General features: G+C 43.9%; 1 protein-coding gene across 1 annotated transcript in view; it reads left to right on the forward strand.

Moving 5' to 3' along the window:
- The window catches only part of LOC309568970 (uncharacterized protein), a gene marked incomplete at its 5' end in the record, with an annotated part of 48725 nt that overhangs the window by 17317 nt on the left and 16576 nt on the right, over positions 1-14832 (forward strand). The window contains one exon of the mRNA XM_082274734.1: positions 14513-14580. Within this exon, the coding sequence (XP_082130860.1) occupies positions 14513-14580 (68 nt within the window). The remainder of the gene's footprint in view (positions 1-14512; positions 14581-14832) is intronic.

Consider the following 14832-nt stretch of genomic DNA (forward strand, 5'->3'; position numbering starts at 1 on the left):
AACTCAACACCAAGTTCACTAAATGGACCACTTATGTATTTGTATATGTTGATCTCCTCTTCTCAAGAGCATAAATTCAGTTCCTCTAACCTTTTCTCATAGCTGAGCTCCTCCATGCCTCTTATCAGTTTGGTTGCCCTTCTCTGCACTTTCTCCAGTTCCCCGATATCCTTTTTGAGAACTGGTGCCCAAAACTGAACTGCATATTCCAGATGAGGTCTTACTAATCATTTGTACAGGGGCAAAATAATATCTCTCTCTCTCTGGAGTCCATGCCTCTCTTAATACAAGAAAGTATTTTGCGCACTTTGGAAACCGCAGCTTGGCATTGCATGCTATTATTAAGCTTATGATCTACCAGAACACCCAGATCCTTCTCCACCATTAATTCCCCCAGTTGTACTCCACCTAGTATGTATGATGCATGCATATTCTTAGCCCCCAAGTGCATAACTTTACATTTATCAACATTCAATCTAATTTACCACATAGTTGCCCAATTAAACAGCGCATTGAGGTCGGCTTGTGAGTTGGACACATCCTGTAAAGACGTTCTACTGCTGCATAGCTTGGTGTCATCTGCAAAGACTGAAATGGTACTTCTAATCCCAGACCCTATATCATTTATAAAGATATTCAAAAGTAAGGGTCTCAACACTGAACCTTGGGGTACACCACTGATAACCTTAGACCATTTAGAGCAGGGGTCCTCAAACTTTTTAAACAGGGGGCCAATTCACGGTCCCTCAGACACTGTTGGGGGCCGGACTATAGTTTGAAAAAAAAATATGAACGAATTCCAATGCGCATATTTTATTTGTAGTGCACACAAAAACAGGAAAAACAATACAATATTTATTGTTTTATTTATATATATGTATGACCACAACCTGCCCCCCTTTCAATGCCAGAGTGACCACAACATGCCCCCTTTCAATGCCAGAGTGACCACAGCGTGCCCCCTTTTAATGCAGAGTGACCACAGCGTTCCCCCTTTCAATGCCAGAGTGACCACAGGGTGCCCCCTTTCAATGCCAGAGTGACCACAGGGTGCCCCCTTTCAATGCCAGAGTGACCACAGGGTGCCCCCTTTCAATGCCAGAGTGACCACAGGGTGCCCCCTTTCAATGCCAGAGTGATCACAGCGTGCCCCCCTTTCAATGCCAGAGTGACCACAGCGTGCCCCCTTTCAATGCAGAGTGACTACAGCGTGCCCCCTTTCAATGCCAGAGTGACCACAAGGTGCCCCCTTTCAATGCAGAGTGACCACAGGGTGCCCCCTTTCAATGCCAGAGTGACCACAGGGTGCCCCCTTTCAATGCCAGAGTGACCACAGGGTGCCCCCTTTCAATGCAGAGTGACCACAGGGTGCCCCCTTTCAATGCAGAGTGACCACAGGGTGCCCCCTTTTAATGCAGAGTGACCACAGGGTGCCCCCTTTCAATGCAGAGTGACCACAGGGTGCCCCCTTTCAATGCAGAGTGACCACAGGGTGCCCCCTTTTAATGCCAGAGTGACCACAGGGTGCCCCCTTTTAATGCCAGATTGACCACAGGGTGCCCCCTTTTAATGCCAGATTGACCACAGCGTGCCCCCTTTCACTGCAAAGTGACCCCAGCGTGCCCCCTTTCACTGCAAAGTGACCACAGCGTGCCCCCTTTCACTGCAAAGTGACCACAGCGTGCCCCTTTTCACTGCAAAGTGACCACAGCGTGCCCCTTTTCACTGCAAAGTGACCACAGCGTGCCCCTTTTCACTGCAAAGTGACCACAGCGTGCCCCTTTTCACTGCAAAGTGACCACAGCGTGCCCCTTTTCACTGCAAAGTGACCACAGCGTGCCCCCTTTCACTGCAAAGTGACCACAGCGTGCCCCTTTCAATGCCAGAGTGACCACAGCTTTACCCTGTCAGAATGCTATACCCCCATCACTTCCAGTGGCGGTACATCATGAAACAGCTGTGAGACTCACCAGTGCACATGCGCAGACAGGACGGATTGCCGCTGTTAGTCATCGACTCTGAAAGGTATACATAGCAGTCCATACAGGGGGCGGGATGGGGAGGAACATTTTGCAGAGCTCACTTAGCGGAGGCGGGAGGGTTGAAGGAGGCGGGAAGGAAGTTCGGCCGTGACATTAATACAGGCATTCTAGCCATTATGTATAGGAGGAGCCACTTCGGCTTTTAATGGCTAGAATGCCTGTATTAATGTGACGGCCGAACTTCCTTCCCGCCTCCTTCAACCCTCCCGCCCCGCCTCCGCTAAGTGAGCTCTGCAAAATGTTCCTCCCCATCCCGCCCCCTGTAAGGACTGCTATACCTTGTCAGAGACGATGACTGTAACAGCGGCAAGCCGACCTGTCTGCGCACGCGTGCTGTCTCTCACAGCTGTTTCATGACTACCGCCCCCAGAAGCGACGGGAGTATAGCAATCTGTCAGAACACCGGCCAGCGGGCCGGGCTCAGGACCCTGGCGGGCCGCATGCGGCCCGCGGGCCGTAGTTTGAGGACCCCTGATTTAGAGTATGAATCATTAACCTTTACTCTCTGAATTCTATCTTTTAGCCAGTTTTCTATCCATTTACAAACTGATCTTTCCAAGCCTGTAGACTTTACCTTACACATTAGCCATTTGTGGGGGAACTGTGTCAAATGCTTTTGCAAAATCCAAGTATACACAGTCCCGGGACAAGATCTTCTAGAGTCCAGGGCACACAATCTACAAACATTTGTCAGCAAAAATCCCCCCCAGAAAAACTGAGCACCAATCTGCATGATTACCACCTAAGAATTAATTTCCCCTCCTCCCAGTACACATTCGCCCCCTGCTGAAATCCCCCCTCCCAGTACACATCTTTGCCCCCCCATCCCTCAAATCCCCCCAGAATAAATCCCCCCTCCCCAAAACAATCACAACTCCTAGCACAAATCCTCCACCTAAAATGGACACATCCACTCTTCAGGACACATCCTCTCCCCCACTCCAAATCCCCCCGCCCAGCACAAATTCCACCCATTCCCCTCTCCTAGCAAAAATCCCCCCCACCTCTGAAATGTCCCCCCCTAGCACAATCCCCCCCCCCCCAACCATATCGCCTCTTCTAACACAAAACCCCCTAACCCCACCCCCTCTTTTACAAATCACCTTCCCCCATTTCCCCTCCAAACACAGATCCCCTTAAATCACCACTCCTAGCAACCCCCTCCCCCCCACCACATTTCCCCTTCTTGAACAATTCTTACCCCTGCCACCCCCCTGCCTCCCAAATTCCTCTTTTCAACACAAATCCCCTCCCCTCCAATCTCCTCACAGTGCCCTCTCACCTCACACGATACCACAGTGCTCAGGGCAGCTACCCCTCCTGCCCACCCCTTGTCCCGGCCCTGGGTATACTACATCCACAGCCACTGCTTTGTCTAAGCTTTTTCTTACCTTCTCATAAAAAGAAATCAGGTTTTTCTGAAAACTTCGGTCTTTCAAGAATTCATGGGAAAAAGGGGGAGGTAAATGGCGCTGCCAAATGTAACAGACAAATTAGATTAAAAAAAGGCCCAATTGAGGGTGTGCATCTGTAACGTATCAGTTCAATCAATACATAGTAGTACACAACACTAAAATTACAAATAAAGTGACCAAGTGCATAAGAGAAAAACCTTGTCCCTATACCTAATGGATTACATAAGTGAAGGCGATATATAAAGTGACTTTGTGTAAGGTGACTAAGTGGATAATCAAAAATGAATCCAGAAAAAAGGCACATAAAAGTGACGCAGTGCTGAGCAATATATATAAATGTGTCCAGATAAAATTCCAAAATCAATTCAGTGCAAAAGTCCAAAAAATCAATTGCATGTACTGGTGACTCAGTGTTGACAGCACAAATTATATATATAGAGGTGTGTGAATAAAAATCAATTCAGGGCAAAGTCCAAGAGATCAATCACATTTAAAGGTGACTCAGTGCTGTTTAAAAGTCCATAAAGGTGCATATATAAACAGACTCCGTGTGAATCTCCAAAAGAGATGTGAGAAAGACACTGAAAAACTGCTAAATGAATGAGCCAGTGAGCCCCCCCCTGGACCATTCCAAATCTGGAGCATCTATTTATGTTCACTGGCCACGCTATACGGGGACTACAAGGATATCAATAGGATGCTTTTAAGAATGATAAGCCTTCGGTGTTGCGACTCCTTAAGGATCTGACCAGCAGGAAACCCAGCCAGTTTTGGGACCCCGGCGGTGGAGTTCTTAAAGCTTACTACCCCTTTGGGGGTTAATATATCTGGTGAGTGCAGTCCTGGGAGTGAGGGGAGCACGAGTGATCCTTCACACCGGCCACACTTGGAGATTCACAAGGAGTCTGTTTATATATATATATATATATATATATATATATATATATATATATATGCACCTTTTATGGACATTTTTTTTTTTAACTTTAAATTTTTATTGGAATTTTAATTTAACAATTTCAACAATAACATTTACAATTATTTGTTACTTCTGACTCATTGCTTGGTACATGTAACAACAGTTAGGAAAATGAAGAAAATTATGAAAATTACAGGAGTACAAGGTAAACAGTTAAATGAGAAAAAAACATACAATTAAAAAAAAAAAAAAATATATATATATATATATATATATATATATATATATATAAAATAAAAATAAAAAAAAACACAGCATACCCAATCCGCCTACCCCTAATGGGAACTATCTGTAAGCGGATTTGGTTACCGTGTACTAATTTTTATTTGGGAGGGGACATTATTACCAATTAACTATAATGGAGATTTAGATATCACATTTCTTTAGATAAGCAGAATGGACTTTATGGACTTTTAAACAGCACTGAGTCACCTTTAAATGTGACTAATCTCTTGGACTTTGCCCTGAATTGATTTTTAGTCCCCGTTCACACTAAGGCGACCTGTGAGGCGACCTGGTCGCCTCACAGGTCGCCGTAGGTCGCCTTCCATAGGGAAGCTGCGGACCCGTTCTAATAGGAGCGACACAAGTCGCTCCGACTTAGAAAAAGGGTCCGGAGCTTCTTTGGGGCGACCCGGAGGCGACCGCCATAGACTTCAATGTTATGAAGTCCGTGGCGGCCACTCCGAGGTCGCGGCACGCTGCTCGTACCGCGACCTCGGAGGTCGCCCCCCCGGGTCGGATCGCCCCTATGTGAACGGGGCCTTATTCACACACCTCTATATATGTATAATTTGTGGTGTTATATCAACACTGAGTCACCAGTACATGCAATTGATTTTTTGGACTTTTGCACTGAATTGATTTTGGAATTTTATCTGGACACATTTATATATACTGTATATATTGCTCAGCACTGCGTCACTTTTATGTGCCTTTTGTCTGGATTCATTTTTGATTATCCACTTATGGCACTTTTCCACTGCAAGTACCGGCTCGGCTCTACTCGGCCCTGCTTGGCCCTGGTTTGCTTTTCCACTGCTGGTACCACATGGTACGGTGTTGGAACGGTTCGGTACGGTTTGGTATGGTTTGCTTTTCCACTAAAGTAGTACTAAAGTTAAATGGGTGGGATAACAACGATTCTCTGACCAATCAGTGGCTAGTAGTGACTGCATGCAAAGGATTGTGGGATATGGTACCGGTATGGTACCTCTTGGAACCACAATCGAGGTGGTACTGTAGAGCCGTACCGTTCGGTTCCATGCAGTGGAAAAGCGCCGCCGTACCGTACCGAACCGTTCCTACACCATACCATGCGGTACCATGCAGTGGAAAAGCGCCGCCGTACCGTACCGAACCGTTCCTACACCATACCATGCGGTACCATGCAGTGGAAAAGCACAAAAGCGAGCCGAACCGTTCGGTTCCATGCAGTGGAAAAGCGCCATTATTTACACAAAGTCACTTTATATATTGCCTTCCTTTATGTAATCCATTAAGTATATGGACAGGGTTTTTTTCTTATGTACTTGGTCACTTTATTTGTAATTTTAGTGTTGTTTACTATTATGTATTGATTGAACTGATATGTTACGAATGCACACCCTCAATTGGGCCTTTTTTTAATCTAATTTGTCTGTTACATTTGGCAGCGCCATTTACCTCCCCCTTATTCCCATTTCTATTATATATCCTTCTGGATTATATATATAGGAGGTAGGCTGCAGCCAGTATATATATTTATCCTAGCACGGATTCTTCTCCTTTTCTTTATTTCAAGAATTCATGGTGCCTGTTGCCTAAAATGTATTTTTCCAGTAAGAAAAAAGAGGGAATTACACTAAGAAGACCTTAGAAGTCCTTATGATGGTTAACGGGCTCAGGGGAGGGAGGGAATATACAGGGCCGGATTAAGAGCATCATGGGCTTGGTGCTGAGGATTTTGAAGGGCCTTAAGGGCCGTGCCTTGGCATGCACCCAGAGGAGGAAGGGTGCAGCCATGCATGCCTAATTCAACATGGGATGCTGTCTCTGAAGCCCATAAACACATCCATGCATCGGCAACTGTCCCCCCTTGTCCGGCCTTCGCGCTGTGTGGGGAGGTTCTGAGGGAGCTGCCTGGGGAAGCGAGCATAGAAGCCAGACTTCTGTGTTTACAAGTGACAGAAGAGCGTTAACAGTGAATATGGCCAACCCGGGGCCTATATAAAGGTAGGGGCCTGGAGCTGCAGCTCCAATAGCCCCTACGTTAATCTGGCCCTGGGAATATACCACACCAAGGGCCCGGAAACAGAGAACAGGAGATAGATAGAAAATCTCCAATAAACCAATAGGTTAAGGCAGGGATCCTCAAACTACGGCCCTCCAGCTTTTGCGGAACTACACATCCCATGAGGCATAGTAAAACTCTGACATTCACAGCCATGACTAGGCATGATGGGAATTGTAGTTCCTAAACAACTGGAGGGCCATAGTCTGAAGACCTCTGGGTTAAGGGAATAACCAAGAAAATCTCCAACAGAACAATATCGCCTCGAAAAACATAGCACAGAGTGTTATACCATCTAGTCTTGACATGCACAGCATATGCCACCTGGAAGTGGAATGGATTCTGGGCCCTTGGTGTGGTATATTCCCTCCCTCCCCTGAGCCCGTTAACCATCATAAGGACTGTCTTCTTTTTAAGTGGAATTCCCCCCTTTTTCTTGATATAACTGGCGCTAAGGTGATATCACTTGCTACCATATTATGCAAGAAGTCTGTCGTTTGATTCTATCGATGGATACTATGATATTTTCCAAATCTGTCTGATATAGATATAATATATATATATATATACATACACACACACACACACACACACACAATGTTTGGATCCTGAAGAAGCTATTTCAATGAAACGCGTTGATCCATCAGCAGATTATACTATTCATATTCAGGCCATTTGACCTGCTATGTATATGTACTGTCAACCTTGATTGTATCCGTTTTAGTGAACTGTATGTATATATAAATAAAATATGAATTTGTTTTTTACATTACATGTGGTTATATATGTTTTAAATATTTAAAAACACCAAAAATGACAGAAATCTTTCCCTTAGTTAGTAAACGCAATAACTTTTGCGCAAACCCATCAAAATACGCGTATTGTGATTTTTTTTACCAAACATAGGTAGCAGAAAACAAATTGGCCAAAAATGTAAAAAAATTTAGATTTTTACATTTTTTTGGGGGGGAATTTCATATAAAAAAATGTGAAAAATATTGTTATTTTTTCAAAATGTATGCTCTTTTTTTGTTTATAGCGCAAAAATTAAAAATCACACAGGTGATCAAATACCACCTAAAGAAAGCTCTGTTTGTGGGAAAAAAAGGACGTAAATTTTGTTTGGTTACGGCGTTGCACGACCGCGCAATTGTCAGTTAAATTCGCACAGTGCAGAATCGCAAAAAGTGGCCTGGACGTAAGACAGCAAAAGCCTCCGGTGGTAAAGTGGTTAAAGACCTTAAAATGCTTTTACACGTACAGTGACAGTAAAAAAAACATGCCTACAATGCATTTTAATAGGGTTTTTCTATTTCACGGATTTTCACTTTTCGCGGCTGGGTCCGGAACGTAACCCCCGCAATGGAGGGGGGTTTACTGTAATGCCGTTTTTCATCCGCAAAAAAATGGGATGAAATACGGACATACGCAGCGCCCGTGTGAAAGAGCCCTAACAGTTTTTTTTATAATCATTGATTATATTCATATGAATTATTTCATAGAAGTTTGCACGATAGTCACTTTACATTTTGTCACACCACTGCCATCTAGTGGTTAGTTCATTTAATCAAGCACGTTTTCTAGGATTTTTTAGTTACATACTTGCTACATTTTGCACAACATAATCTAAACAACATAATCACTTTGTTACATTTTTTTTTTTTTCATTATATATGCCATTGATAGTTTATCAGCCTATTAATCTATATTTATAATATTCATTTTGCACAGAAATACATGGTTTTTACACATATATATAATTTCCAGCGTTAAGGATTATTTTTACAAATTTGTTGATTTTATACAGTTTTACCTAACTAGGTTAATCAGTTTGGGAATTATATAGTCTCTAGGTTTTTTTTTATTTATCTTCGCATCAAACATAGTTGTACTGGCACCTTAAAAATGAATATAGTTTGATTAACCACTTTACCACCGGAGGATTTTGCTGTCTTACGTCCAGGCCACTTTTTGCGATTCGGCACTGTGCGACTTTAACTGACAATTACGCGGTCGTGCGACGCCGTACCCAAACGAAATTTACGTCTTTTTTTTCCCACAAACAGAGCTTTCTTTTGGTGGTATTTGATCACCTGTGCGATTTTTACTTTTTGTGCTATAAACAAAAAAAGAGCGTACATTTTGAAAAAATAACAATATTTTTCAAATTTTTTTATATGAAATTCCCCCCCAAAAAATGTAAAAATCAAAATTTTTTTACATTTTTGGCCAATTTGTTTTCTGCTACCTATGTTTGGTAAAAAAAAAAAATCACAATAAGCGTATTTTGATTGGTTTGCACAAAAGTTATTGCGTTTACTAACTAAGGGAAAGATTTCTGTCATTTTTGTTGTTTTTTTTTAACGAGTAATGGCGGCGATCTGCGATTTTTTTTTTCGGGACTGCGACATTGCGGCGGACAGATCATTGCGGCGACGATCGGGGAAGAGCAGCGGTGATCACCGCCGCTCCTCCCCTTGCCCGACTCCCGCTGTGACTGAATACAGCGGGAGCGAGCCTCCGGCGGCGTGCGTGCGCCGCCCACAAGGAGAGGAGTCCAGCAACGTAGGTCTACGCCGCTGGACGGGAACTAACCCCTTTGCCGCAGTAGAGCTCGAGTGAGTGGTCGGCAAGTGGTTAAATTAGTCCATCAAAAAAATTATAATAAATATAAATTATTTGAGCTTGAATTGGGTCTAAATAGAATTTGCGCTAGTTTTTTATATTTTTCAATAGTTCAAGTGTTGGGAGTATCCCACTCATCCCTTCTCCCATCCCAATATAAAACAAAACAACAAAAACAACAACCCCTAGACTGATCATTGACTGAGTCGAGGAAGTAAAGTGTTAAAATTCTGCATGCAGTAGCTACAGGTAACCCAGGGGAATCCAAAAGTGTAAAAAACCAGCAGTCCTCAAGGTGGCAGTGCTACACTTAGGAAATGCTTGCATTTATACTTCTGTGTACCGTAGTAATATCTGAAAAAAATTCTGAAGCAGCAGACTTTGTGAAAATGAATATTTGTGTCATTCTCAAAGATTTTGGCCACGGCTGTCTATTTTCATCTGGTATAACAGCCAATAAGTCCGTTGTTTTTCACAAGCTCAAGCTCTCCAGCAGAATGTATCAGTTTACGTGGATGAAACAAAACATTTAACACTGGAAGGGGTGCTTACAATGATCAGCTTTTATTTATTCATGCAAAACCTTTATCCCAAAAGGAGAAAAAACTGTTTGCTGACTTGAATGTGTGAGCTAAGGGCTTGGCTTTAATTTGGAGGTGTATCTTAATCTGCCATTACATATAACACAACCCCCCCCCCCCCCACACACACACACACACACACACACACACACACACAGACTGAAAATGGGGCTGCCTGATGTGCTTCCTGTTCTCATTCCTCCAGAGTCACGACTCACTACTACAGGACTGGCCAGATCACCAGGTGCAAACAGAGGGGAAGAAGCCAAAGAAAAGAAAACGAATGCAGTCACCACATCTAATAATAGATAAGCTGCATTATATTACAATTTTGGTTTTGGGTTTAATGCGGATTTAACTCTTTCCAATGAAGACGGTCAGGGAAGCAAAACTTAGATAGCAGGAGCCAACAGCTTTGAAAGTTGTAAGCTGCAAGTGTCCAGGTAGGAATAGTAATAAATAGTATTTTCGATGACGTCCGTACGACGAAACCGGTTGGGTAGAGCTGGATCACATGACGTTGCCAAGCACGGAGGTCGGCCATCTTGATGGTTGGAAACATTCCCCTGTGGATTATTGATGCACATGCAAGATTTTATCTTACCTTTTGGTGAATGAGTTTTCTGGATTTGAATACATTTTTATACTGAATGTATTGCACTATGAAGTGTCTTTCTATCTATGTTGGAACGTTATATAATTTGAGGGCCCTATGAAGTGGAATCTGCTTGGGGGGGGGGGGGGGGGAAGAGTGCTGCCGTTCGATGAATAGGATTCTGTAACTTGTGAATTCAACCACTGTATGTAGTGGTCCACTCTGGATGGTAAGAGTCCATGTGTGTACATCTGTTGATGGAGGATCTATCACAAGATTTTCTACACTGCTCCAAAAAAATTAGGGACATTATGTAATTAGAGTATAGCATCAAGTCAAGTCTAGTAAACTCCTGGGACATTGATCTGGTCAGTTAATTAGCAGAGGAGGTTGTAAATCAGTTTCAGCGTGGTGTGAATGAAATTAACAACAGGTGCACTAGATGGGCAACAATGAGACAACCTCTAAAACAGGAATGGTTTTACAGGTGAAGGCCACTAAAATGTTTTTCCCTACTTGTCTTTTCTGACTGTTTTTCACTAGTTTTGCATTTGGCTAGGATCCGTGTCACTACTGGTAGCATGAGGCAATACCTGTACCCTATATACTGTAGTTTGCACAGACATTCCAACTCTTCCAGGATGGCACATCAATACGTGCCATTTCCAGAAGGTTTGCTGTGTCTCCCAGCACAGTCTCAAGAGCATGGAGGAGATTCCAGGAGACAGGCAGTTACTCTAGGAGAGCTGGACAGGGTCATAGAAGGTCCTTAACCCATCAGCAGAACTGGCATGTGCTCCTTTGTACAAGGAGGAACAGGATGAGCACTGCCAGAGCCCTTCAAAATGACCTCCAGCAGGCTACTGGTGTGAATGTCTCTGACCAAACAATCAGAAACAGACTTCTTGAAGGTTGCCTCAGGTGCCAAAGTCCTCTAGTGGGCCCTGTGCTCACTGCCCGGCAATGTGGAGCTCGATTGGCATTAGCCATTGAATGCCAGAATTGGCAGGTCCACCACTGGCACCCTGTGCTTTTCGCAGATGAGAGCAGGTTCACCCTGAGCACATGTGACAGAGGTGAAACGGTCTGGAGAAGCTGTGGAGAACGTTATGCTGCCTGTTAAATTTTTCAGCATGACCGGTTTGGTGGTGGGTCAGTGATGGTCTGGGGAGGCGTATCCATGGAGGGACACACAGACATCTACAGGCTAGACAATGGCATCCTGACTGCCATTAGGTATCGAGATTAAATCTTTGGAACCATTGTCTCACACACTACGCTGGTGCAGTGGATCCTGGGTTCCTCCTGGTGCAGGACAATGCCCGGCCTCATGTGGCAAGTCTATGCACCCAGTTCCTAGAGAATGAAGGAATTTATACCATTGAATGGCCCCCACACTCTCCAGACCTAAATCCAATAGAAGACCTCTGGGACATTATGTTTTGGTCCATCTGATGCCAGCAGGTTGCACCTCAGTCTGTTCAGGAGCTTAGTGTTATGCCCTGTACACACGTACCGATTGTCGGCCGTAAATATTCGGCCGACGACCGACTGGCCGATTGTAGGCTTGTTAGTATGATGCTTCCGACAGCCGACAGCGCACTTTCGGCCGAAAAGAATCTGTCGTGCAGGCATTAAAATTTTTGTTGGCCAACACCAGAACGGCCGATTGTTCGCCAGTCAGTACAGAATTTGGCCGACAATCAGCAGATTTGCAAGACTGGGCATGCTCAGAGAAGAAAAAACACAGGGAAAGTTAACCATCACATGACATCACTTCTGCAGTCGGCGGACAAAATTCTTGTGCAGTCTTTTGCACTTTTCAGCGGACAGGACAGCCCTGGACAAAAGACGGCCGATCGGTCGGCCGACGATCGGTACGTGTGTTCGGGGCATTACCCTGGTCCAGATCTGGGAGGAAATACCCCAGGACACCATCCATCTTCTCAAAAGGAGCATGCCCAGATGTTGTCAGGCATGCATACAAGCACGTGGGGGTCATACAAACTACCGAGTTGCTGCAATGAAATTTCAGCAAAGTGGACTAGCCTGCTGCATAATTTTTTCATTTTGATTTTCGGGGTGTCTTTGAATTCAGCCATTTTGTAGGATGATAATTTTCATTTCCATCAAACGATGTGCCATCCTTTCATTCCTAACACATTACCCAGTCCATACCAGTATAGATCCTAACACATTACCCAGTCCATACCAGTATAGATTCCCAACACATTACCCAGTCCATACCAGTACAGATCCTAACACATTACCCAGTCCATACCAATATAGATCCTAACACATTACCCAGTCCATACCAGTATAGATCCTAACACATTACCCAGTCCATATCAGTATAGATCCTAACACATTACCCAGTCCATACCAGTATAGATCCCAACACATTACCCAGTCCATACCAGTATAGATCCTAACACATTACCCAGTCCATATCAGTATAGATCCTAACACATTACCCAGTCCATATCAGTATAGATATCCAGCATATTTTTCTCCATTGAGATCTGATGTGTTTTCAAAGTGTTCCTTTAATTTTTTTTGGGCACTGTATTGTGGACCTCACACATATTGGACTCTTTCTGTTGAATTTCCTGTCAAGGACTTTCTGTCTTAAGCCTCGTACACACACAATGAATTTCAGCCAACCGGTCGTCCATCTTTTGTCCAGAGTGGTGTCGGTTGGTTGGAATGTGCTCTAGACTGCACACAAATTTTCCCGTACGACATTATTCTACTTCAGAAGTGATGTCATGTGTTGGATTGCTTTCAATGTGTTCTTTCATCTCTGAGCATGCCTAGTCTTGCTCATAAGATTTTTCTCCGTCGAAATCTGTACTAACGAGACGAAAATCGGACGTGTGTTGACGGTCGACAAAAATTATATAGCCTGCACACCAGGATTTTTTTGGCCGAAAAAGTCGGAGTCGGTTGTCGGAAGCACCATACTAACAAGCTGAAAATCAGCAGATTGATCGTCGGACGATTTTCTTTAGATTTTTTCCTTTAGACTTAAGCCCCGTACACACGTACCGATTGTCGGCCGCAAATATTTGGCCGCCGACTGATCGGCCGATTGTAGGCTTGTTAAGCCCTGTACACACGTACCGATTGTCGGCCGTAAATATTTGGCCGACGACCGATCGGCCGATTGTAGGCTTGTTAGTATGATGCTTCCGACAGCCGACAGCGCATTTTCGGCTGAACAGAATCTGTTGTGCAAGCATTAAAATTTTTGTTGGCCAACACCAGAACGGCCGATTGTTCACCAGTCAGTACAGATTTCGGCCGACAGACAGCAGATTTGCAAGACTGGGCATGCTCAGAGAAGAAAAAAGACAAGGAAAGTTAACCATCACATGACATCACTTCTGCAGTCGGCTGTTGTTGGCTGACAAAATTCGTGTGCAGTCTTTTGCACTTTTCAGCGGACAGGACAGCCCTGGACAAAAGACGGCCGATCGTTCGGCCGACGATCGCTACGTGTGTACGGGGCTTTACCAAAACCATATAATATGAGGTCAGACCTTAACACTTTCAATTTGTATGCAATCAGGCAGGCCCTTGCACTACATGGTTGAAGGTAAGTCTAATGGAAATCTACCAACAAAAGTTGTATAGTGTGTATCCAGCTTTAGCGCTGCACCTCTGTATGTTTTTATGCCAGTATTTTTATTGTGCTCGATGTGTTAAAATAGATCTCCAGCCTTTAAATACCCGGCCAGGAGCACATCGAAGGACTGGTAAGCTGCAATATATTACATTTTTGGAATTTAGATACGCTTTAGTATCGCTCCTGCCATTTAGCACCAAGAATGGAGATCTGTTTTCTCAAAGGCAGACAGGAGACACTGGAAGGGTTAATAGCGTTGGAGCACGCCCAGTTGACAGAAGAATTTCCTGGGCTGGGTGTATGCAAAGAAAGCAAGGATCAGTTCCAGTTTTACTTTTAGTTTCCTTTCATCAGAATCGGAACATATCTTTATAGCTATATATAAAGGAAAACAACGATCGGACGTCCATAGAACCTCGAGTAGAAGACATGACATCCGAAAGGTAACAATTGCTGGGACTTTCTTGAAATATCTTTGATGTTTTGTATAGAAATGTATCAATTTTAGAAGCAGTTAAACTTTTCTCAGTAGGCGGATGAAGACTTCCTTCTATTTAGATACATGCATTGCCTTTTTAAGCAATCGTTTTTTACCATAGTGAAAGGAAAAAAAGGGAAATCAGAGGAGAACAAAGGAAAATCGTTCTCGGAGGAACAAAAGTCATAGCCCTCGTTCACATTGGAGTGACTTGTCT

Source organism: Pelophylax lessonae, assembly GCF_965119305.1.
Source record: "Pelophylax lessonae genome assembly, chromosome: 12".
Classification (NCBI taxonomy): Eukaryota; Metazoa; Chordata; class Amphibia; order Anura; family Ranidae; genus Pelophylax; species Pelophylax lessonae.